Below are 24,720 nucleotides of genomic sequence, written 5' to 3' on the forward strand. Positions count from 1 at the left end.
AAATATTTCTGTTTAAATAACTAATTTTAAAACGTACATATCTGCAGCTCATAGACTGGTGCGGCTAATATATGGAAAAAAAAATGTCTTCTAAAATTTAGTGGGTGAAAATAAAGTATTTATTTAGCTCAAGGCATGGGGCTTTTTAAAAAATACACTTTTATGATAATATTTAATAAAACAGTGATACTGTACCTCGATTTCCATATACCTCACTTTTCATATGAATCCCATTTTGATAAAATAATTTGCTGCTCATCAAGTTTTCGTATGCTGGCTCTGTAATCATATGGCCACACATTGCTTATAACAAATGTGTCTGCTTGCCCGTGTAGAGCGCCCTAACAAAGAATCCCACGCATTTGTGTATATGTACGCTAACATGCACTTCAAAAACGAATTATCACATACATTTTTTTGCCAGATGGTACAAATAAACATTTTTTAAATAATTTTTAAAACATGTCTTTAGTTAGAATTGGAATCAAATACATAAATGTGGCAATTGATTTAATGCAAAAGTACATTTCATTATTTAGTACATTTATTTATCATTTAATTAATGATTGATTTTATTATTTTATGATTTAATTAAATAATTCATAATTTAATGAATCATTGCTCAATTTAATGAATTATTTAATTACTACACATTTTTACGATTTAATCATTGATTTCACGATTTCAATTATTTTAATGATTTATTTACAAAAATTCCAAAGTGTAATTAATTGTTTTAATATTTTATTATATTTTTATGATTGAATTGATTATTTCATAATTTACTAAGTTATTTCATGAACCTATTTCACCTCTCAAACTCCCCCATCAAAGTGAGTAAGCGGGGCTAACAAAATAGTCCAATCATTGTTTTGATCCAATCGAATCAACCAACTATTAGTGGTACCACAGGCTTACGGCTTTCGACGAGCGCTGCAAATTGTAAGTTCAAATATTGAATTTATTTTATTTTTTCCACGTTTAATATGTTTTTACAATTATTCTAATCTTGAGGGTACCACGTAGAGATATGTTTTAATGGCTGATGCAAGTTTATGCACTGGAAAATAGCCCGTTTTTTTCACTATTGAGGTGATTCAATGCGTAGTAGTGTGCAAGTGTGTTCCTGTATAATATTACTCCAACTGTGGTCATGTGGTAACATAATTATTGGTATTTTGAGAGGTATCTTTTAAAGTCGGACTAAGTAGGACATCACTGAATACCTAGATGTGAAATGCACGCCCCACCACTGAATAATATAGTTATTCTCTGTCAAATGTGTTTTGTGTTAATAGCATTGGGTATCTTAAACTAATTCACTGGCTTTACATTGTTTCTTATGGAAAAAAGTGACTACTATCATAAACTACTATACATCAAATTTTCTTTAAAAGGGTAAAATGTGTAGTGCACTGACCACCGATCCACTAACCTGCGCTGGCGGGCCTTTGGGGGCCCCCACTGGAACCCACGTTCCTATGGGAAGAGGCCTGTGGAGGAGACAGCATCCCGTTGTCGGCCAGGGAGGCTGCGGCCGCCGCTAAAGTCTGGCTGCCCAGAGTCCCTCCCAGCTGGTACATGGCGTTCGGATTGGACACGGGCACCGCCACGTGCATGGAGAAGTTCTGCTGGGGCAATGCCGTGGGCTGCAAGAAGAACACAAACACACATATTTACACACTAACACAACCGACCAAGGTCTGATGCTGATGATCAGTGGTTGTCATGGTATCATCAAGTAAGAGCTTGCTTTAATAAAATGACACAGATTTACAAAAAAAAGCCAGCTTTTACACATTTCACACTGAATAAACAGCAACATACTGTACACAATACTCATTTATTTATCTATAAACAGTCAATGAAAACCTAAAATGCATCTGTCCAACTTTTAACAGTAAATATGTAACTAACAGTTTGTGGTCATTATTTACAACATTTTGGATGGGTACCTTTTAGCTGTCAATGACACAAGGAAATGGCAAAAAAAAATTGTATTAAAAGGTATTAGAAAAAATACTTGACAAATATTGTTTGCATTATTCTAAGCCATAGTACATTTATATAATGGATACATAATTAATAATTAATTTAATTGGATATTAAGAGTATGTGAAAATTATACTTCTACCTTGTTTACGTCCGTGACGACCTGCTTAAGAGTTTTGTAATCAATCAGAAATATCAAGCAGCTAAAATGCCCCAAACATGGATAGGTGTGGAGAAAGTGTTTTGCATTTTTCCCATGATGCTTTGCAAGGGATTTAAATAGGTGTAATTCTTATTTGTTTTTATGATGCATGGACATTTTATAATATCCACAAATTGTGTTGTTTTTGTTTTTCGTTTGCACTATGACTAGGGAAGGTTGTTTGCATTGGGTCTTATAAGTAAATATTGTGGGTTTGTTTCCAAATTTAGCATGCTAAGTGGTCATAGACTTGAAATACTTCTGTTGTCCACAAGATGATGACAAATTAATAGAATAGAAATTAACTTTTAAAATGAATTTAAATCTCCCTGTGGCCAAATTTCTTACTAAACTCATGACGTCTCTCGGGCCAAATTGAAGTTTGTAGTTTGGACACCCCTTTTCTAAGGGCTTCTGGTAATAAACCTGTATTCAGAAATACAGGTTTATTGTATTTATTTATTTATTTTTGTGTGAATGGATGAATGTGGAAATAGTGTCAAAGCGCTTTGAGTACCTTGAAGGTAGAAAAGCGCTATACAAGTATAACCCATTTATCATTTATTCAGAAATATTAGTACGGTAATTTTTTTTGTACACAGAACATTTTGTAAAGAAAGAAAGAAAAATATATTATTTTTTTAACTGAATTAAACTTAATTAAAACATCATATGTTAAAATTGTTCATGCATTTATATTATTTAAATCCCTTAGTTTATTTATTATCATTAAAATGTTGGTATTTTAATAAAACATTAAATGTCTCAAATTATTCATACACTTTCTTAATGATACAAGTCGTAATGAGAACTGAAACCCGGTTCCATAATAGCACCGGTGCCAACGGAAACGGTAGTAACCAGCGTGACAGGATAATTACTTTAAAAAAGTAATTAATTAAAGTTACTCATTACTTTCCCCAAAAAATAATTGAATTACTAACTGAATATTTTTTTTAATAATGAGAAAGTGATAGATGTGTTAATTTTTTTAATAAAGGTTCATATATCTGGTGTATGCAGTGGAGAGAAGTTTCATGGGAGAAGAATGCGTGAGTGTGTGCCTTTAAAAGGCAGTGCCTGTTGCCATGTGAAAAATTACGTCTGCGAGGGCGCGCTTATTGGCTGTTTTAGCTTAGCATTGGTAGTATGCTGACTGGAAGGAGATTTAGTGCTTTCAACCGGAAGTAGAAGTGCCGTTCTGTCTTCTAGGCGTCCATAGCGGTTCTACTCGAATGGATTCCTCATTCATCACTCCAAGCAACATTTACAATATAACTAAAATTGTTTATACTTACTAAACCATCCCATGTGTGATGTTTGTAGGAGTGTTTTTATGCATATTTGTACGTGCCATCGTAATGAAATCAAGCTAGCGTCATTAGCATTAGCTTATAAGCTAACACGTTTATGTGTGTCTGTGTCAGTATTATTAACTTACTATCTTTTTGTATTGTTTCAGTTTCACAAATTCCTCAGTAAAATCTCCATATTGTCACCGTAGTGTTATTGAGTCTGTTTAGCTGTTTGATCTGCCGTTTCACTGCCGTGTTACAGGCACCATTTGGAAACAATTAAAGTATGTAAATAAACATTTACAGAATCGTTCTGTGTAAAAAACTCTTTCGCAACATATATGTCTGCGGATTATAGTACGCTGCGGCTAAAATTTAGTGGGTGCGGCTAATATATAGTCCGTAAAAGACGGTAATGAAAACGACAATTCTGATGACAATAGATGTTACCAGAACTATGTAGAACAGGGGTGTCAAACTTGTTTTCATTGAGGGCCACATCGCAGTTATAGTTGCCCTCAGAGGGCCGCTTTTAACAATGAGCAATATATGAATATACATGTATATATATATATATATATATATATATATATATATATATATATATATATATATATATATATATATATATATATATATATATATATATATATATATATATATATATATACATGTATATATATATATATATATATATATATATATATATATATATATATATATATATATATATATATATATATATATATATATATATATATATATATATATATGTATATATATATATATATATATATATATATATATATATATATAATACATTAACAATACATTTTTTTGACATAAGCTGCAAAAATGTTTTTTAAGCTCAGTCACCAGAATTTTACAGTAAAAGCAGTGTTTTTTTTACAGTATATAAAAAAATTTAATAAATGGAATGGAATGGAAAAACAATACCACTGTTTTAGCGGTAAAATTCAAGCAACAGAGCTGCCAGTTTGTTTATTTTTTACCATAAAATCTTGTTGTTTTAATGTTTTTTTAATCTTTTAGTGTCTTACTGTATATGGAAAAAAACAGTACCAAAGCGGAATTTAACCGTAAAATCTAATTTTACAGTCTACAATTTGATTGATAATTTGTTTTGAAATCATAAGTCAATTAGATATTTAAGTACAGTAATTATCTTTATTTTAACAACAACTATTTTTGGAATACATGATAATATAATATTTTGATTTTGATAATATTGAATTTTAAAAGATATGCAATTGCATGCTGTATATGATTTTTCATGTCAAAAGGGAAAGAACAAATACATTTAGTAAGAAAAGATTAAGCATTTTTTTAACGCATATTATTTACAAGCTTTCGCGGGCCACATAAAATAATGTGGCGGACCAGATTTAGGCCCTGGGCCTTGAGTTTGACACCTGTGATTTACAATGATGCCCAATATTGAATTTCTTCAAAACTGCCGATAAGATTACAGATATGAATATTTTCATCGCTTGTGTCATTCTCAGCTTAAAGTTACCAATTCAACAAATACAAATTAGCCCGGTTTGGTTTTGACTGTACAAACATAACACGGCCAGTTCTTCAGTGCTGCTGCAGCACAAACAAAACACTTGAGAAGGAAAAAAACCAAAACCAAAAACATGCATCCAAGTGATCACTCTGGCATTGCAGCGGTCAGCACAACAGGCGCACATTTCGTCTTGTCAAGCATCTGTGTACATTTGTGCAGCGCGGCGAGAAGATGCATGGCAACAGCCACATTGACCTCGTGCTGACTGTGCAAAGCGTGAATGAAAACAACACGTGTCAGTGATTAAAAAAACAACTAATAAAGTTTCATCGCAGCCTTCATCCAGTGAGGTCAGTCTGTGTGTTAACGGTGACTTGGTTAATGGCGAAGTGACGCTCTTCACGTCAGGAACAGAGAGAACAAGGCACGCATGATAAGATCACGCAGGGTTTCTTTGCATTGTAGTCCGTTATGGTGCAATAATGCTGCGCCCCGTTTATGAAATGAGGTGCGTTTTTAAAAAAAAAATGTTTTACCCCAATTTAAAGGCCTACTGAAACCCCTACTACCGACCACGCAGTCTGATAGTTTATATATCAATGATGAAATCTTAACATGGCAACACATGCCAATATGGCCGGGTTAACTTATAAAGTGCAATTTTAAATTTCCCGCTAAACTTCCGGTTGAAAACGTCTATGTATTATGACGTATGCGCGTGACGTCAATAGTTAAACGGAAGTATTCGGACACCATAGAATCCAATACAAAAAAGCTCTGTTTTCATCTCAAAATTCCACAGTATTCTGGACATCTGTGTTGGTGAATCTTTTGCAATTTGTTTAATGAACAATGAAGACTGCAAAGAAGAAAGTTGTAGGTGGGATCGGTGTATTAGCGGCTGGCTGTAGCAACACAACCAGGGGGACTTTGACTTGGATGGAAGATGCACTAGCCGGCGCCAGCCGGCGCTAGCCGGCGCTAGCCACCGACCGCACGGATGATCGGGTGAAGTCCTTCGTCCTTCCGTCGATCGCTGGAACGCAGGTGAGCACGGGTGTTGATGAGCAGATGAGGGCTGGCTGGCGTAGGTGGAGCACTAATGTTTTTTTCATAGCTCTGTGAGGTCCCGTTGCTAAGTTAGCTTCAATGGCGTCGTTAGCAACAGCATTGTTAAGCTTCGCCAAGCTGGAAAGCATTAACCGTGTATTTACAGGTCCATGGTTTAATAGTATTGTTGATTTTCTGTCTATCCTTCCAGTCAGGGGTTTATTTATTTTGTTTCTATCTGCATTTAAGCACGATGCTATCACGTTAGCTCCGTAGCTAAAGTGCTTCACCGATGTATTGTCGTGGAGATAAAAGTCACTGTGAATGTCCATTTCGCGTTCTCGACTCTCATTTTCAAGAGGATATAGTATCCGAGGTGGTTTAAAATACAAATCCGTGATCCACGATAGAAAAAGGAGAAAGTGTGGAATCCAATGAACCCTTGTACCTAAGTTACGGTCAGAGCGAAAAAAGATACGTCCTGCACTGCACTCTAGTCCTTCACTCTCACGTTCCTCATCCTAGAATCTTTCATCCTGGCTCAAATTAATGGGGTAATCGTCGCTTTTTCGGTCCGAATCGCTCTCGCTGCATTGTAAACAATGGGGAAATGTGAGGAGCCCTTCAGCCTGTGACGTCACGCTACTTCCGGTACAGGCAAGGCTTTTTTTTATCAGCGATCAAAAGTTGCGAACTTTATCGTCGATGTTCTGTACTAAATCCTTTCAGCAAAAATATGGCAATATCGCAAAATGATCAAGTATGACACAGAATGGATCTGCTATCCCCGTTTAAATAAAAAAAATTCATTTCAGTAGGCCTTTAATATTCTCTGTTTAGAAAAAGGTGATCTTATCAAGGTGTTTGTAACATCACTTGCAAAAACGAATCATCAATCCAGAAGAGGAGGTATTATTCACAAAGAAAGCACATTTCTGAAAGAGTTTTGTGGGAGGTTAACGAAAAGAGGGAAAAAAAATCCTTCGTGGCACACAAAGCCAAGCATTAAAAAAAAAAAAACAGCATCTACTGTACTTACGATTTTATGATTTCTCATCATATTATCAAACTCCTCATTAATTTTTTTATACTTTTCTTCAGTGTGAGGAGTGAGGACATATGAGGCATCGGGGTCCGGGCTATCACAACCTCTGTGTTCTTTCTTGTTTAGCGCCTGCAGTGAACATCGACATAAAGACAACCATCAACACAAAACAGCAGGGGACAAAAAGGAAGTACTTACACCACAGCGCTTGTACATTAAATCACTCTCTTCGCTTAGTTTGCCGAAATGGTCATCCATGAGGGGGCTGTGCCCGAAACAGTCTTCGGGTTCGGGGCTAGCACAGTCAATATGGCCTTTGTTTCTTAATTTCTGAAATGAAATTGCACAGTTGACAATAAACAGAGTAGAAGAGGCGTCTCTCCGGTTTGCAGAACGCTGAAACAAAAAGTCATGCATGGAATTTGGAAACGACACAGGCTGGTTTTGCTAAAAAAAAAAATAGTAATGAATCAAAATCAATGTTGATCGGAATTGTTGACCTATTTAGAGCTCTGATTACTTCACATCGAAAATGGGCATAAAACAAACAAAAAGAACATGAAAAAAATAACAGAACTCATAATCGATGGACGGATCTGAAGTAGATATTTAGGCGTTGAAAGTAAAATGAAATGAAATAAATTAAAAATGTACGACTTACTTTTAACACTTTTATGGTTGGGAAAAATAATAATGAATCAATATCAATGTCGTTATGAATTATTGACTTTTTAAGGCTACAATTACTTCACATCAAATATTCCACTTGAAATATTTTTGGGGGTAATATTGCATATTGTGTTTGCCCCAAAAAAATGTTCAATAACAAAAATGGCATAAAACAAACAGAAAAATGTACAAAAAATAACTTATGTTTGAAGGGTAGATCTGAAGTTAAAAATCTATGACTGATTTTTAACACTTTTATGTGAGGGAAAAAATAATAATGAATCAAAATCAATGTCGGTATGAATTATTGACATATTGATGGCCAATTTTTTCACATGAAATATTCAACTTGGAAATATTTTGAGGGGAAATATTGCATATTTTAGATGTTTGCCATGAAACCACAACATTTTCAATGGAAAAAAGGCCTAGAACAAAAAAAACAAAAAAACATTACAAAAATAATTATAAAAACTAGGATAGGTTCAGGCACTGAAAGTAAAAACAATTAAAACAAAATAATGTATAAGTGATTTTTAACACCTTTTACTGGTGGGAAAATAATAATGAATCAAAATCAATGTTGTTATGAATTATTGACATTTTTAAGGATCCAATTAATGTATTAATTTAATTAACTAATTAATCAAAGGATAGAGCTGAAGTTGATTTAGACATTTAGGCGTTGATTCTAAAAAAAAAAAGCACAACTGTTTCATTAAGATTATAGTATATAATAAAATATTTTATTTACATATATTTTATGGTAAATACTTGAGTTCAAATGGATTTCTAAAAAAACAGGATAGATGTTTTATTAAGATTATATTATATAATATAACATTTTATTAATATACATTTTACGCTAAATAAATGAGTTGAAATGGATTTCTAAAAAACAACTCAACTTCTTAAGAGTGTTTAAAATTTAAACATAGCTGTTTTTTTGTTTTTTTTAACATTTGTTTGTTGAATTTTTGACATATACAGTCCAGAAATACAATCAGACACATGTCAAGTGTTCTTTTTTCCCCTCAAACATGTAACCCACAAAATGATATATAAAATAAAAAATAATTAAATAGAAATACATCAATACAAATAATAAACCTAAAAAGAAAGAAATAAGTACAGGCAAATATTGACATGAAGCCACGGACAACTGCATCCCTGAGTGCCCCCAACACGGTGCAGCGATACACAAAAGCAGACAAAAGGCTGATCAATTATCTACCTTTCAATCACTTTTCAGTTGGGGTTAAACTTGAAATGAGTCTCTTTTACATATTTTAGGAAACCACCCCGTACTTTTTGAAACTTCACAGAACAATCATTGGATGTAACATACAGTACAGGCCAAAAGTTTGGACGCACCTTCTCATTTCAATGTGTTTTCTTTATTTTCATGACTATTTACATCGTAGATTGTCACTGAAGGCATCACAATTATGACACCTGTGAAGTGAAAATCATTTCGGGTGACTCGGCTCATCGTGACAATGCCAAGAGTGTGCGCAAAAGTAATCAGAGCAAAGGGTGGCTATTTTGAAGATACTAGAATATAGAACATGTTTTCAGTTATTTCACCTTTTTCTGTTAAGTACAACTTTTCATGACTATTTACATTGTAGATTGTCACTGAAGGCATCAAAACTATGAATGAACACATGTGGAGTTATGTACCTAACAAAAAAAGGTGAAATAACTGAAAACGTGTTTTATAGTCAAGTTCAGTGGTTCTTAACCTTGTCGGAGGTGCGGAACCCCGCCAGTTTCATGCGCATTCACCGAACTCTTAAGTAAAAAAAAATAAAAAAAAGTTCAAATTCAAGACAATGTTATATGTTTTTTACTGGTGCACAAAATGAACTGTGCATGACCACAACAAATTACACACCTGCAAATCAGATGTAAAATTAGAGGGAGCATTGTCTGAGGATATCCATAATACGGCGATAGGGAGACATTTCTATTTACACGATGAGTTGGGTGTGTCTTGACCTCCGCGGCGGAGGCTCCGCCGAACCCCTGAGGCCAACTCACCGAACCCCTAGTGTTCGATCAAACACAGGTTAAGAACCACTGGTCTAGTTTCTTCAAAATAGCCACCCTTTGCTCTGACTACTGCTTTGCACACTCTTGGCATTCTCTTGATGAGCTTCAAGCACACCTGTGAAGTCAAAACCATTTCAGGTGACTACCTCTTGAAGCTCATGGAGAGAATGCCAAGAGTGTGCAAAGCAGTAATCAGAGCAAAGTGTGGCTATTTTGAAGAAACTAGAATATAAAACATGTTTTCAGTTATTTCACCTTTTTTTTGTTAAGTACATAACTCCACATGTGTTCATTCATAGTTTTGATGCCTTCAGTGACAATCTACAATGTAAATAGTCATGAAAATAAAGAAAATTAAATGAGAAGACGTGTCCAAACTTTTGGCCTGTACTGTATATGTTATTTGGCCTAATAATTCTGGACTGTATGTGATGATGTCATAGCGACACATTTTAGTTTTTGCTTAGATCTGGACTTGAAAAAGTTTGTCGAACCCGGACGACAGTTAGTCTTCTACCTTTGCGGCAAAATGATCTTCCTTTTTCTCTACCCTCTGTGTTTCCTTCTTCTTTTTTCTGCAACTATAGTTTTGCATGTTATTATATTTCAGTCGTCATAAGCAACCACTGTCAACTTAAGGCCACACTCGCAAGTTTTTAAACCAGCATGGCTGCCGTAGAGGGGATCCTATCAAGGTTAATCCATGCAAGGAATAAAGCAGATAATCGAATGCTGTTAAAGATTATTCCGGCGTGAAATTGTGCATTTCCAAAGGGAGCGGGTATCGGGAGCTCTGCATTGCAGCGTCCCGAAGAGCCCGCTCTCGTGAGAGTGAAACAAAGTCGTGAAAGAAATCAAGTCAAAGCTGCGTGCCGCTCACTGCTCCTCATTACCGCTCTGAATAGCGGTGTTAACAAGGCTCGCTGACAGCGCGTGACAGCTTGTGATATGGAGGCAGTGTACATCAAAACATGATTTATGGTGGGCGCTCAAGGATCCTCTATCAGGCGGCTGCAGGCCCACAGCGGCAGCCCGCTCGTGTCTGCGGGGCTGCTGAGGAGGCCTCGCGTCTACAGGAAGGTCACTGACTCCTGAGCTTGTCGGGGTTACAGCCAGACCGACCTACACGCACTAATGAGACCTCACGCTCGCCTTCTTGTCTTTGTCGCCCGGCGAAATGAAATGATACCAGCGTGTGTGTGTGTCTGTGTGTGTGTGTGCGTGTGTGTGTGTGTGAGAGAGAGAGCGAGACGCACACAGGCAGAGAGGAGTAAGTGTTGTTTTGGGTGAGAGGGTGCAGCGTCGGTGTGAGGATGCGAGTAGGAGGGGGCGTCTATATCTGCGGAAATGTGACAGAACGGCTCATCGGTGCAGACGGGGCAGCTAAAAACCAAACGACCAAAAACCTCACTTTTGGAAGCGTTTCCGAAAGAAAAAGACAAAATTGCATCTGTGGCATTAGCAGATTCCTGAAAACGATTGAAAACAGACTGCGCAGGGACCTCTTGCGGCGCCGCATTCGACTTGTGAGTGGCAACAGAAAGTGAACGCAGCACTGTTAAACCAGCAGGTTGATGTCATGAAAAGAATGAAAATAACAAATCGCTCCGATTGGAATAAATACAAAGGAGACAAAAAATGTGCAAAAATGAGTTAGTAAAGTGAATTATATTTATAAAACGCTTTTCTCTAGTGACTCGAAGTGCTTTTACATAGTGAAACCCAATATCTAAGTTACATTTAAACCAGTGTGGGTGGCACTGGGAGCAGGTGGGTAAAGTGTCTTGCCCAAGGACACAACGGCAGTGACTAGGATGGCGGAAGCGGGGATCGAACCTGGAACCCTGAAGTTGCTGGCACGGCCACTCTACCAACCGAGCTATACCGCCCAAAAGAATTTGTGCAGTGCTGCTGTTAGCTAATGTGCGACCTGGTGTGGTTTTTAAAGTGTTTTTAGCCTTTGTACAACAATGTCTCGAGTTTTGCTAGCTCAATGCTACCCTGAGACTGGGAGGTCGTGAGTTCAAACCAAAGACTACAAAAAATGGGACCCATTGCCTCCCTGCTTGGCACTCAGCATCAAGGGTTGGAATTGGGGGTTAAATCACCAAAATGATTCCCGAGCGCGGCGAACGCTGCTGCTCACTGCTCCCCTCACCTCCCAGGGGGAGAACATGGGGATGGGTCACATGCAGAGGACAAATTTCCCCACACCAAGTGTGTGTGTGACAATCGTTGGGACTTTAACTTTAACAATGTGAGTCGAAAGAAAGCAATGGACAAGCGATGTGTGGTACAGGAAGTATCCACAGTGTTGTCGACATTGCCCTCCCCTCCCCCATCCCCTACACTGCACGCAAAGAAGATTACCCAACAAGGTAAAGTGGATTATTTTTTAAATTCCTAATCATTGCAGCGACCTGGCTGTTAAAGTTAAGGTGTTTTGTGGTTTTGAACTGTGAGTGCACCACAGGGCTAGTGACAGTGTGTGTGTGTCGGCAGGGTGGCTGAAAGTGAGGACAGTTTAGCTCGTTGTTTTTGTTTTCTCTTTGTTACTAAATAGAACATTGGTCCATCTCCCCTCTGTTATATTTGTTTACTACACAGCACTGTATTTTGCACTATATTGTGTTCAAAGTGTGCAAACTTTTACTAAAATATAGACTTTTGTAAAGGCTGGAACATATTATTCATTTTTACACCTTTTTTATGGAGTAATTGGCTTTAATAAACACACATTTCTATTCACGAACCCTGTTCATAAACAATTAACTTTGCAAATTCAGTTTATACTATATAGGTTATATTTTTCCACTCTTCTTTGCAGAATCGCTACAAACCTGTTATGCTGCATTTGTGCAAAGTTCCACTTCAGGCCAGCTCATACCCTTCCAAGCGAGAGATGCTGTCGAATTCGGTACTTTTTTGGCAACGGCCAAATCCCGCCAATTCTACCAGGCCCTGATTCACGAAAATCCAAAGGTGCCATGCTTCAGTACCTGAGTAGCACGTGACGTCACGCCCGGTTGCCGACTCAGCCGACTGGCACGTCGCACTTTGGTAATCACTCCAGCAGCACTGAGAGCAGATTCGGCCAAACTACCTCAAGGTAATGTTGCAAATTGACACAAAAAACGCTCCAACGATAGTAAAGTAAGGCTCCAATTTTCCAAAAAATGTGCTAGCTTGATGCTAATATACATTGGCTTTGCTATTGACATGCTACTGATTAGCAATTTTACATGGTGATTTCAACAACTCCAAATTTGTTGATAAAAAACAAAAAAAACTAAGATGGACATTAAAATCAAACAGCCGGTGTGTAATAAGTACAATACTTACAGCATTAACACTTTTATGGCGCAACAAAAAACAAAACAAAAAATTGCACCAAAATCCTAACACTACTGCCATCTAACGTCTTGGACTTGCAACTGTGATTGCAACTTAATGTCATACTTGAAATATATAACAACTGGACAGCAGTTATTGTAATCAGCTCATTTATAAATGTTGCAGTAAAAAATATGAATTTATAATCAAAACCAATTAATATTTATTAACACAAACAAGTACCAAAAATCGGTACCGTTGAGTACCGGTATCGATTCCCAGGTAGCAGGAACTGGTACCGTATTGGTTCAAATGTGAACAGTACTCATTCCGAGGTTTATGCCTGGGCACTGGCTTTTTCTTTAAATGACAATATTATTTTTTGTTGATAGTGGGTGTGTACTTAAAATTATACAGCTCCCATTGTAAAGTATATGTATCTTTACTTCAAAAAGATGGCCAGTTTCAAAGAAAAAAAAGTGACCAAATGCAGTGTTTCCCATAAACTGCCAAGATACCTGTGGCGGTGGGGGCGTGGCTATGGGCGTGGTCACCATGACATCACCGAGCAATTTGCATAATTTACTACAATATGATTTTCTCTAAAAAGGCTCAAAAAATGTATACTTACTAATTAATAATAACAGTTGTGTTTTAAACGTCCATCCATCATCCATCCATTTTACAATATAATTACAACACTTTATGTACATATTTATATACAGATTTGAACAATAAGTTATTCACTGAAATATATTTATAAATTGTGGTTCTTACAAAAAATATATCTTATGAAATATAAAAGCTAAAATGTCTCTTAAAGCTCTGCCCCTTTAATTAGTGCATACTAAATAATTTAACTTTAGCCTACTACTACAACCATATTATTTACCAGCAACATAAAGTGAAACAGAGGCAGAGGTGTCCTGCCACAGTCAGTAACAAATAAACAGAAAACAGTAGTGGTCAAATACAAATACGGCAACAAGAGAAGTATCCTACACTTCTCTTATGTAAAGTAAATCTGAACAGCCCATATGGGCATCTACATCAACTATGTGATTTGCCTGAGAAGCTGGACAGGACAACAAAAAAAAATAAATAAATAAATAAATTTAAATAAAAAAAGACGAAAAATCTATTTGTGGCGGACGTAATTCTTTCGTGGCGAGCCGCCACAAATAAATATGTAAATGTAATACTCAATATTGAACTACTAATATTACATTTAATGTAATATTAGTAGTTCAATAGTTAAAGTTAAAGTTAAAGTTAAAGTACCAATGATTGTCACACACACACTAGGTGTGGTGAAATTTGTCCTCTGCATTTGACCCATCCCCTTGATCACCCCCTGGGAGGTGAGGGGAGCAGTGGGCAGCAGTGTAGCCGCGCCCGGGAATCATTTTTGGTGATTTAACCCCCAATTCCAACCCTTGATGCTGAGTGCCAAGCAGGGAGGTAATGGGTCCCATTTTTATAGTCTTTGGTATGACCCGGCCGGGGTTTGAACTCACAACCTACCGATCTCAGTGAGTATTACTAGTTGCCGTGTTGTCTTCCTTCCTTGTGAATGCAAATCCTGAGTGTTTGTGCCGCTTGGGCGCCATGTGTGGTGACATGTGGCGTCCACAGGAATTAATTGTGAAATAATTTTCCAGTTTTGCAAGCGATTCCTAGGAATCGAAGCACAGATGTTTAGTTTTTGCTGAGAACTGGTTTCCGATTCTCATACCCTAACTGCAATTTCAGTGCATAATTCACAATGAAAGTTGAATAATCACGTACAGTGGAACCTCGATTTACGAACTCCTCTGTTTGCCAACTTTCGATTTACGAGCTTTTTGATCGAGCCAAACATGCCTCTGTGTGCCAATGATGACTCTGAACGCTTCATTCATTCATTCATTCATTCGGTTGGCAGCCATTTTGTGCTTGCTCGTATTGACGCTTTGTACCACAGCAAGTTTTGAACTGTGATAACGGACTTTTCTGAAGAAAAGCGGACTGACTTTATATCACAGTGGAGGAGAAGACTACTTCCTGTTCAGCGTAGCACACACACATGGCCCCCGACCCCAGCCGCCTCCCCTTTCCTTCTCTGTCTGCTCATTTCTCTCTTTCTCTCCTCTCAACAGGTGCTCCTTTACCAACAGTCCAGCTTGTCGTGGTTTTGGCTTGTTAATAGACAGAAAATTGATCCATCACCCCCTTGTTATGTTTGTTTGATATACAGTCCTATATAGCACTTTATATGGTGTTCAGAGTAGAGATGTCCGATAATATCGGCCGATAAACGCTTTAAAATGTAATATCGGAAAATATCGGTATCGGTTTCAAAATTATCGGTATCGGTTTCAAAAAGTAAAATGTATGACTTTTTAAAACGCTGCTGTGTACACGGATGTAGGGAGAAATACAGAGCGCCAATAAGCCCTAAAGACACTGCATTTGCGTGCCGGCCCAGTCACATAATATCTACGGCTTTTGACAATGCAAGGCATACTTGGTCAACAGCCATACAGGTCACACTGAGGGTGACCGTATAAACAACTTTAACACTGTTACAAATATGCGCCTCACTGTGAACCCACACCAAACAAGAATGACAAACACATTTCGGGAGAACATCCGCACCGTAACACAACATAAACACAACAGAACAAATACCCAGAACCCCTTGCAGCACTAACTCTTCCGGGACGCTACAATATACACCCCCCGCTACCCCAGGGAGAGCATGTCCCAAATTCCAAGCTGCTGTTTTGAGGCATGTTAAAAAAAATAATGCACTTTGTGACTTCAATAATAAATATGGCAGTGCCATGTTGGCATTTTTTTCCATAACTTGAGTGGATTTATTTTGGAAAACCTTGTTACATTGTTTAATGCATCCAGCGGGGCATCACAACAAAATTAGGCATAATAATGTGTTAATTCCACGACTGTATATATCGGTATCGGTTGATATCGGAATCGGTAATTAAGAGTTGGACAATATCGGAATATCGGATATCGGCAAAAAAGCCATTATCGGACATCTCTAGTTCAGAGTGTACAAACCTTCACTAAAAAAGGGACTTTTATCAAGGCTGGAACCCATTATTCATATTTACATTGTTACTTACGGAGAAATTTGCTTCACTATATGAACTTTTCGATTTACGAACCCTGTTTGAGAACAAATTAAGTTTGTAAATCAAGGTTGCACTGTATGTTTGGACATATTTCTGTAAGTTTTGAGGCAAAATTGACAAAAGTCTAAGGTCCCTGCACCTTTTCGTCAAGGCCCAGTTCCAATGAAAGAAAAGTCAAACTTTTACCAGGGGGTATGATATTCTTACGGTGAAAAGATGAGGTCCTTTTCTACATCTTTCCATACTTTTGAAAAATGTCAAGCCATCACACTGGGATGCTCCTGATGCCACCAACTTCCAACCCTCCCAGGGAGTGAAGAAGTGTGGGAATGAGAGACAACTCCTCTGGATAATGACTGGGTCGCACTGAGCCAAAGAAGCGTTGAGGCCGCTGTGGTACAAAGCAGTGACATTCCTCTCGTTCTAAGAAAACGCCTTGCGCCTGCTCCATTTCCTGTTTACCGAAGATATGCTCTTTATAGTCCTTTCAATTCAAGCATGTGTTTTATGGGCTTCAGCAATGCACTTTCTTCATCCGTGAGCCAAGAGTCTGATATAAACCTGCACATTTCAAGACCATGCTACTCATTATGGGGACTATCTCGGCCCGCGTCGGTCGAGCTCGTCTTTCACAACGATTCGGCCCAGGTTGCTCTACACCCCCGCCCAGTGGGCCGGAGCCTCTTAGGGCGGGGTTGATGGCGGAGTGAGAGAGCAGGATACAAGATAAAAGGGCAGCCAGTCGTGCACTGACATTCAACATGAGTCAGTGCAATAGCACACGGTAAAAAATGACCGTTTAAAACTACAGCAGCAAGCAATTGTTAAATAGCAAACAGTAAAACACAGTAAAAATCAGAAATAGTCTATCAAAGTAGTAAATGCAGTGGATTCCTGCAAACCGAGAAATGGTAGATAGATAAGGGTGTCAACAATTTTTTTTTTTTATTAGTCACGATTCTTATTTTTAACGATTCCTAATCGATAAAAAAAATAAATCAATCAATTTAAATTATTATTATTATTATTATTATTTTCAATCTGTCCTGTCCAGCCACTCAGGTAAATCATATTGTTGACGTAGATTCCCATGTCTGCTGTACAGATTGACTTTAGAAAAGAGAAGCGTTGGATACTTCTCTTGTTGCCTTATTTGTATTTGACTTTATTAAATGTCTGGGTCGCATTTTATTCAACAAAACCAAGTATCTTTTAAGTAATATTAAAATTTATCAGATCTGTATATTTTAATGAGGAATGTAGTTAATAGTAAAACTTTTGAATCGAGAATCGATTCAGAATCGAATCGTTACCCCCAAGAATTGAATCAAATCGAATTGTGTGGTGCCCAAAGATTCACAGCCCTATGTTAAAATACGTAGAAAACACATGACTTTACTGTGAAAATAATACAATATGTACAATGCATTTGCAAATACTGAAATGTCAAAAGCATGCAAATACTCTAAAATATACAGTTTTATTCTGTCTAAATTAAAGATTTTGCAGATTGAACATTTACATTTACAGCATACCTTAATTGTTGTAGGGGTTTGTGTTAAAGCATTAGCCTAGTTAACTTTTGGCTAACAACATGTTTTCTCGTATTTTTGTGGCAAGTGGTTTCAGACATTGAGAGGTTATGTCTATGCGCTTCATTGTAAACTACATCAAAATGAACCACGCTGTGTGTCTAAGTGTGTTGGGACTGGATGCAAGGAGATATTTAACAGATACGGAACATCCAAGGCTCACTTGAAAGAACATGTTGCGAAGGGCCATGTTGTGAGCTGTCCAGTGAAAGGTTGTACAAATACTTTCAAGTTAAAATCGCTCACATGTCTGGAAAACACAGGGGTTTTGCAGATACTAGATGCGGTGGAACAACGGTTAGTGCTCGTGCCTCAAGGTCAGAAGGTCCTGAGTACGACTCCAGAGCTTGGAGTATTTCTGTGTGGAGTTTGCATGTTCTCCCCGTGACTACGTGGGTTCGCTCCTGGTACTTTGGCTTCCTCCCACCTCCAAAGACATACACCTGTGGGTAGACTGATTGGCAACACTAAAATTAACCCTAATTTGCTTTATGGTGAATTTCTGTCAAACACAGCTGCCATTAGTTCACCATAAATTCGTCAAAACTATGAATGAACACATGTAAAGTTATGTACTTAACAAAAAAAGGTGAAATAACTGAAAAAATGTTTTATATTCTGGTTTCTTCAAAATAGCCACCCTTTGCTCTGATTACTTTTTTGCACACTCTTGGCATTCTCTCGATGAGCTTCAAGAGGTAGTCACCTGAAATGGTTTTCACTTCAAATGTGTGCTTGAAGCTCATTGAGAGAATGCTAAGAGTGTGCAAAGCAGTAATCAGAGCAAAGGGTAGCTATTTTGAAGAAACTAGAATATAAAACATGTTTTCAGTTATTTCACCTTTTTTGTTAAGTAAATAACTCCACATGTGTTCATTCATAGTTGTGATGCCTTCAGTGACAATCTACAATGTAAATAGTCATGAAAATAAAGGAAACGCATTGAATGAGGAGAAGGTGTGTGTCCAAACTTTTGGCCTGTACTGTACATCGTGACAGTACCTTTGACGGTGAATTCCTGGCAACCACAGCTTTACCGTAAACTATGCAGATTTTTTTTACAGTGTATATTATCTCTAAAGTGGCTATTTTGAAGGGGTAATTCTAGGTGGTGCGTGTGCAAGACAGCTGGTGTGCGCTGTGGTTAATCAGTGAAACCGTTCCAGTCATCTCTGAGGCATGCATGGAAGCGACTGAAGGCCAGGGAAGGATAGAAGGAGAGCGTGTATGTAAATCTTTTGCCCAATGACTTGGCTTGTTTTGGATGTCCCGCAGCGGCCGCCTACAGTTCCCAGTAAATGGATCGCTAATCCAGCACATGGCCTAACAGGTGTCTGTGCTCCGAACACCTGCCAGGACCCGGCACCCCACACTGCCCAATCAAAGTCAGCTGTGCCAAAGAAGGGACACCATGCAGCACCCTGATGCCATCTGACCTCAAAACCAACCTGAATCTTACATGCATATGCAGAACACAACCACCAAATCAATTGTCTGTCTCCAATTTTTTGGGAATTAACCATTGGAAATCATTAAAAAAAATGAATGAATCCAACTGTCATACAGATAATATTTTACGTAAAAGTTTCTATACATGTATGTTCAAAGGCTACATACATCCCAGTTGTTTTTGATAGATTGCTAGCCAATTTATAAGCAACATTTATATACTCATACTCACAACTGCAGTTTGGGCAATTTACAGTCTCATATTAACATGTTTATGTTCTTGGACTGTGAGAGGAAACACTATTACCGGGTTGAAACTCATGAAACTTAAAATATTTGTATGCAACATCTTAATTTATCTATAGCAGGGGTGTCAAATTCCTTTTCATCAAGGGCCACATGGCATTTATGGCTGCCCTCAGAGAGTAATATTCCCCTCATAAAATTATTGCACAACAATAAATATTTTTTACGTACTCCATAAAAAAAAAATCTGTAGATCTGGCAGGTCAGTCGGCAGAATCTTATCGTGGATTTGATAGTTTTTTCTTTACAGGATATTACTGTAAATGGAAAAAAGCTACCGTGTTTTTTTACGGTAAAATTCCGGCGACAGAGCAGCCAGTGTTAATAATGAACTCTATGGTGGTTGTTTTTACGATGTATTACTTTAAATATAAAAAAAAATGGTACCACTGTTTTTTTTATGATAAAATTATGGCCACTGAGCAGCCTTTTTTTTTTTTTTTACCGTAAAATCTCTAACCATTTTTACAATGTATAATTTTTAATGGATAACTTGCTCTGAAATAAGTCAATCAGATATTTATTTTCATTTTTGCCAAAAAAAGTTTAATGTATGATAATATATTTGTTACATTATTAAGAAACATGAAACTAATGGTTCATTATAAACTACTTTCCAACCTAAATTCATACAAATGTAACTAACATTACATTATTAACATTACCAACATTATTATTACAGATTCATACATAAAATAAGCAGATATTTAAGTATTGCATTTTTTATTTTAAGAAAGAACATGTTTAATGTATAGCAACATAGTGTTTGTTCCATTATTAGATATTATTGAATAAACATATATGCAATTGCATGCAATAAATTAATTGTTTTCTGTCAAAACGGACAGAATACATTTATTAAGAAAATATAAAGTACTTTATTCATGCATATTATTTACAGGCGTTGTCGGCCCATATAAAATGATGGGGCGGGCCACATCTGGCCCCCGGGCCTTGAGTTTGACAGGCTATATCTGATTTTTTTTTTTATATTAATCAAATGCGTTGACTTTGACGGCCCTAATTTTAACTCATTAGTAGTTATAATTCAGGGGTCTGCAACCCGCGGTGCTGCTTTTTCATGCGTCCACTCTGGCTCCCTTTGGCTTTGAAACCAAATGTCAATAAATAATGGCTTTTTAATTGTAATTTATTTGATTTACTTAGTTTAATTTAGTGTAACAGTCGTTTTGGATCTTGTAATATAAAAATAAAACCTATATTACTATTTTGTCGATCGAAATGCACATCTCACCCCTATGCGTCATCTTTTTGCTGTCAAGCAATTGTATTGTTTTTAGCGGTCAATGGACAGATCAAAAAGATAAACATTTCAGATGAAAATCAAACATTTAATGGGTCATGGACAGATTCATTCCCTTTCACTGTGGAGGAGCTTGGTTCACTTGTGTGCTAAATATGTACAGAGAAAATAGCAAACGCCAAACAATCAAATGTTGAAAGACGTTTCCAGAACAAACACAGAGCTTTCGCTGAAAAATACCCAGCTGGAGATGACCGAAAAAGAGCAGTTTCGTAACTGAAAGCTGATCAGAGCAAAAAGTACTTGGTTTTCTGTCTGGTGCTTGATTTCATAAATGCTATAGCATACGTGTCATGAAACTATGAGTGGTGTTATCGTTATTTTAGGGATCAAACAGAGTTTGTGGCTCGAGGTGGGTTTTATTTAGCGAGAAATGGGCTCAAATGGCTCTTTGTATGCTGAAGGTTGCAGACCCCTGTTATAACTGAACTTCTGGAATAAAGTATATTTTCAAAGATACATTTATTGAGATGCGGCTGTTGTTCAAAACTCGTAATTTTATCTTTAAAAACAAGTTAGCTGGTGTAAAATACACAACAGAACACAATCTGTTTTGCACAATAGTTATTGTGCAGAAATATGGGGAAATAACTACAAAAGTACACTTCATTCATTAACCATGTTTAAAAAAAGATCAGTTAGAATGATGCATAATGTTGGATATAGAGAACATTCAAACCCTTTATTCATTGAATCAAAAATACTGAAATTCCACCACATAGTGAATTTGTAAACAGCTAAAATTATGCACAAAGCAAACTACAATCTGCTACCCAAGAATGTACAGCAATTATTCTCAACCAAAGAGGAGAAACATAATCTTGGAGAAAAATGTAATTTAAAACATTTGTACGCACATACAACACCTATGACCTTCAGTATATCAGTATGTGGAATTCAATTATAGATTGGATTAACCAAATAAATCAAACAATGCACTAGGGTTGTACGGTATACCGGTATTAGTATAGTACCACGATACTAATCAGATGCATTTTGGCTTAAAAATTAACGATAAAGGTGAAGTAAGAACACTGAAATGGCCTCAGGAAGAGGTGCTTTAAGACATGGCTAGCTAGCTAGCGTCTAAAGACCAGTCGCAGTCGGCAGTGTTTCTAGCTACTTCTGAATCACTAATCCTCGCCTCCATGGCGACAAATAAAGTAAGTTTCTTACAAATATCATCCTTGCAGGACGAGGAATAGCTAGACATGCTTCACCACACACCGTAGCTCACCGGCGTCAAAATGTAAACAAACGCCATTGGTGGATCTACACCTGAAATCCACTGTAATTATACTAAGTACAAGAGCGTATCTAGTCGATACTACTATGATTACGTCAATATTTTTTGGCATCACAAAAAATGTACTAATATAATCCATTTCAAGAAACTCTTCAAACTTAAAGTGCTTACAACGTAGAAAGAAGAACGAAAGATAAACATTCTGAATGTATTTCATCCATTCATTCATTTTCTAGATAATCTTACTCTTACTTCACTAATTACTATTTAATTGTTTTTGATGTTATTAGTTATGGAGTGTATTGTGAATAAATTGAGAACAGGAAGTGAACAAACGTTTTAGCAACTGCTATGTACAGGAAAAGTGGTAGGATTAAATAAGCTCTGCTTCTTCCTACTCCTTTTCGAACATGTTGAATAGAGAAACTGGAAAGTGTGATGTATCATGTTGTATGCATGCATGTTCCAAATAAACACAAACTCAACTCAACTCAACAATCCTCCAAATGTAGAAGCGTCCACTGTGGTTCCTCATAACAAAACGACTGTGAATATGTCCGACCGAGCTTTGAATTTTGTGCCATACCAAGTGAAGAAGGCCTGGTTTTGGTAAATGATCTTTCTGTGGCCGCTTTTGATTTCATTTTGTTTCTTAAGTTAAGGTTGAGTGTTGCTTGAGGGAGGCCACGCAGAGAATGAAAGAGGGGAAGTTGCGTAATCAATTCACAAGGCCACGGGACGCTCTGAAAGATGAGTGGAACCGAGAGCAACTGTCTTGATAGGAAATTGTTGCAGCCAATAAAAAGAGCCAAGGGTCTGTATGTGTCTGCTTTCTTGTATCACACTGCTAACATAGATATTTTTCCAACGCAAACTGCCTGACAGAAAACAACAACATATGGGAAGCACTCGCACAATAATTCGGTCCTCTCAGGTATACAACTATAACATACAGAATGTATACTGTACATGAAAGGCATATCATTTAGAGGTTTTTAATTATACCCATGAAATGACACTGCCTTTATATTCCAGCTCCAGGCAAACAGTATTCAAGAATGAAAATAACATTGCAAAAAGCACCGTGCGCTTGAGAGCCACTTAACCTGAAACGGGTCCAGGCTATTTACTTGGAAGACCTCTTCCCTGAGACGCTCACTCTCTCTCGTGACAAGAGAGCTTTTTCTCGGTGTAACTAATTCATGTACTGTACATCACTGCCACTGAGTTGAAGGCGGTGGGAAGAGGGTAAAGATAGTCGTCGGAGGGGAAAAAAGGGAGATGCAGGCCTGAGGAGGCGACCTTTGTACGGCCTCTCAATTTGAGCATACAAAAACTGGCAAGATTATGCCAACCGATCATGATTGTGTTGTGTACAAGTAGTAAATATACTGGGAGTGTCACAATAAGGAGTTAATAATAATACTCATTATTACCATAACACTGTATACTGTAAATTGATGCATTCATTTTTTTCCCTTTTCTTTATAATCCAAGTATTTATTTCATTTATGTATTGTTACATTTGAAATGATAGTAATGGTGACAATAGAGTTCATTTATATTTTGCTGAAGATACATTAATTACCATTCAGCCTGGTTGCCTGCAGAACACATTGTCATGGCAACCGGATGTTGCTCAATCAATATGATCGCCGTCTTTCTAGTGTTGTAACGATACCAATATTTTGGTACCGGTACAAATTTTTTTTCGATACTTTTCTAAATAAAGGGGACCACAAAAAAAATTGCATTATTGGCTTTATTTTAACAAAAAATCTTAGGGTACATTAAACATGTTTCTTATTACAGTCAAGTCCTTAAATAAAATAGTGAACATACTAGACAACTTGTCTTTTAGTAGTAAGTAAACAAACAAAGGCTCCTAATTAGTCTGCTGACATATGCAGTAACATATTGTGTCATTTATCATTCTATTATTTTGTCAACATTATTAAGGACAAGTGGTAGGAAATTAATTATTAATCTACTTGTTCATTTACTGTTAATATCTGCTTACTTTCTCTTTTAACATGTTCTGTCTACACTTCTGTTAAAATGTAATAATCACTTATTCTTATGTTGTTTGATACTTTACATAAGTTTTGGATGATACCACAAATTTGGGGGGGACGGGTTGGGTGCGGAACCATTACGTTTCAGAGGCGATATAGTACCGAAAATGATTCATTAGTATCGCGGTACTTTACTAATACCGGTATACCGTGCAACCCTACGTCTTTCATATGAAAAATAACCAGAAAGCGAAAAACTCCACCAAGTTATCTGATGTGGCCTTTTGTTTACACAACAATGTTGTCTTGAGCCGTTCTCTGTGTTGCTATGCAGAACACACGCTTTTCCCACTTTGGCGAGGTTCCGCGCTCTACTAAGTGTCTTTCTACTTCCTAGTTTGAAGCATCCACATACGTACAGTGCATAAAAGCAGTCATGCAACACCCTCACGCCACAGCCTCTCACCCTGCGGTGCTGT

At 37.1% G+C, this 24,720-nt stretch overlaps 1 protein-coding gene across 4 annotated transcripts in view; it reads right to left on the reverse strand.

Moving 5' to 3' along the window:
* Positions 1–24,720, reverse strand: part of mef2aa (myocyte enhancer factor 2aa) — a 195,433-nt gene that overhangs the window by 36,931 nt on the left and 133,782 nt on the right. For 2 of the 4 annotated variants that reach the window (XM_062042589.1, XM_062042586.1), the window contains exons 4-6: positions 7,314–7,445; positions 7,110–7,244; positions 1,436–1,649 (exon numbers count right to left, since the gene is read on the reverse strand). In XM_062042589.1, the coding sequence (XP_061898573.1) occupies positions 1,436–1,649; positions 7,110–7,244; positions 7,314–7,445 (481 nt within the window). The remainder of the gene's footprint in view (positions 1–1,435; positions 1,650–7,109; positions 7,245–7,313; positions 7,446–24,720) is intronic. The other 2 variants (XM_062042587.1, XM_062042588.1) reach the window with 2 other exon arrangements.

Source organism: Entelurus aequoreus, linkage group LG03, assembly GCF_033978785.1.
Source record: "Entelurus aequoreus isolate RoL-2023_Sb linkage group LG03, RoL_Eaeq_v1.1, whole genome shotgun sequence".
Classification (NCBI taxonomy): domain Eukaryota; kingdom Metazoa; phylum Chordata; class Actinopteri; order Syngnathiformes; family Syngnathidae; genus Entelurus; species Entelurus aequoreus.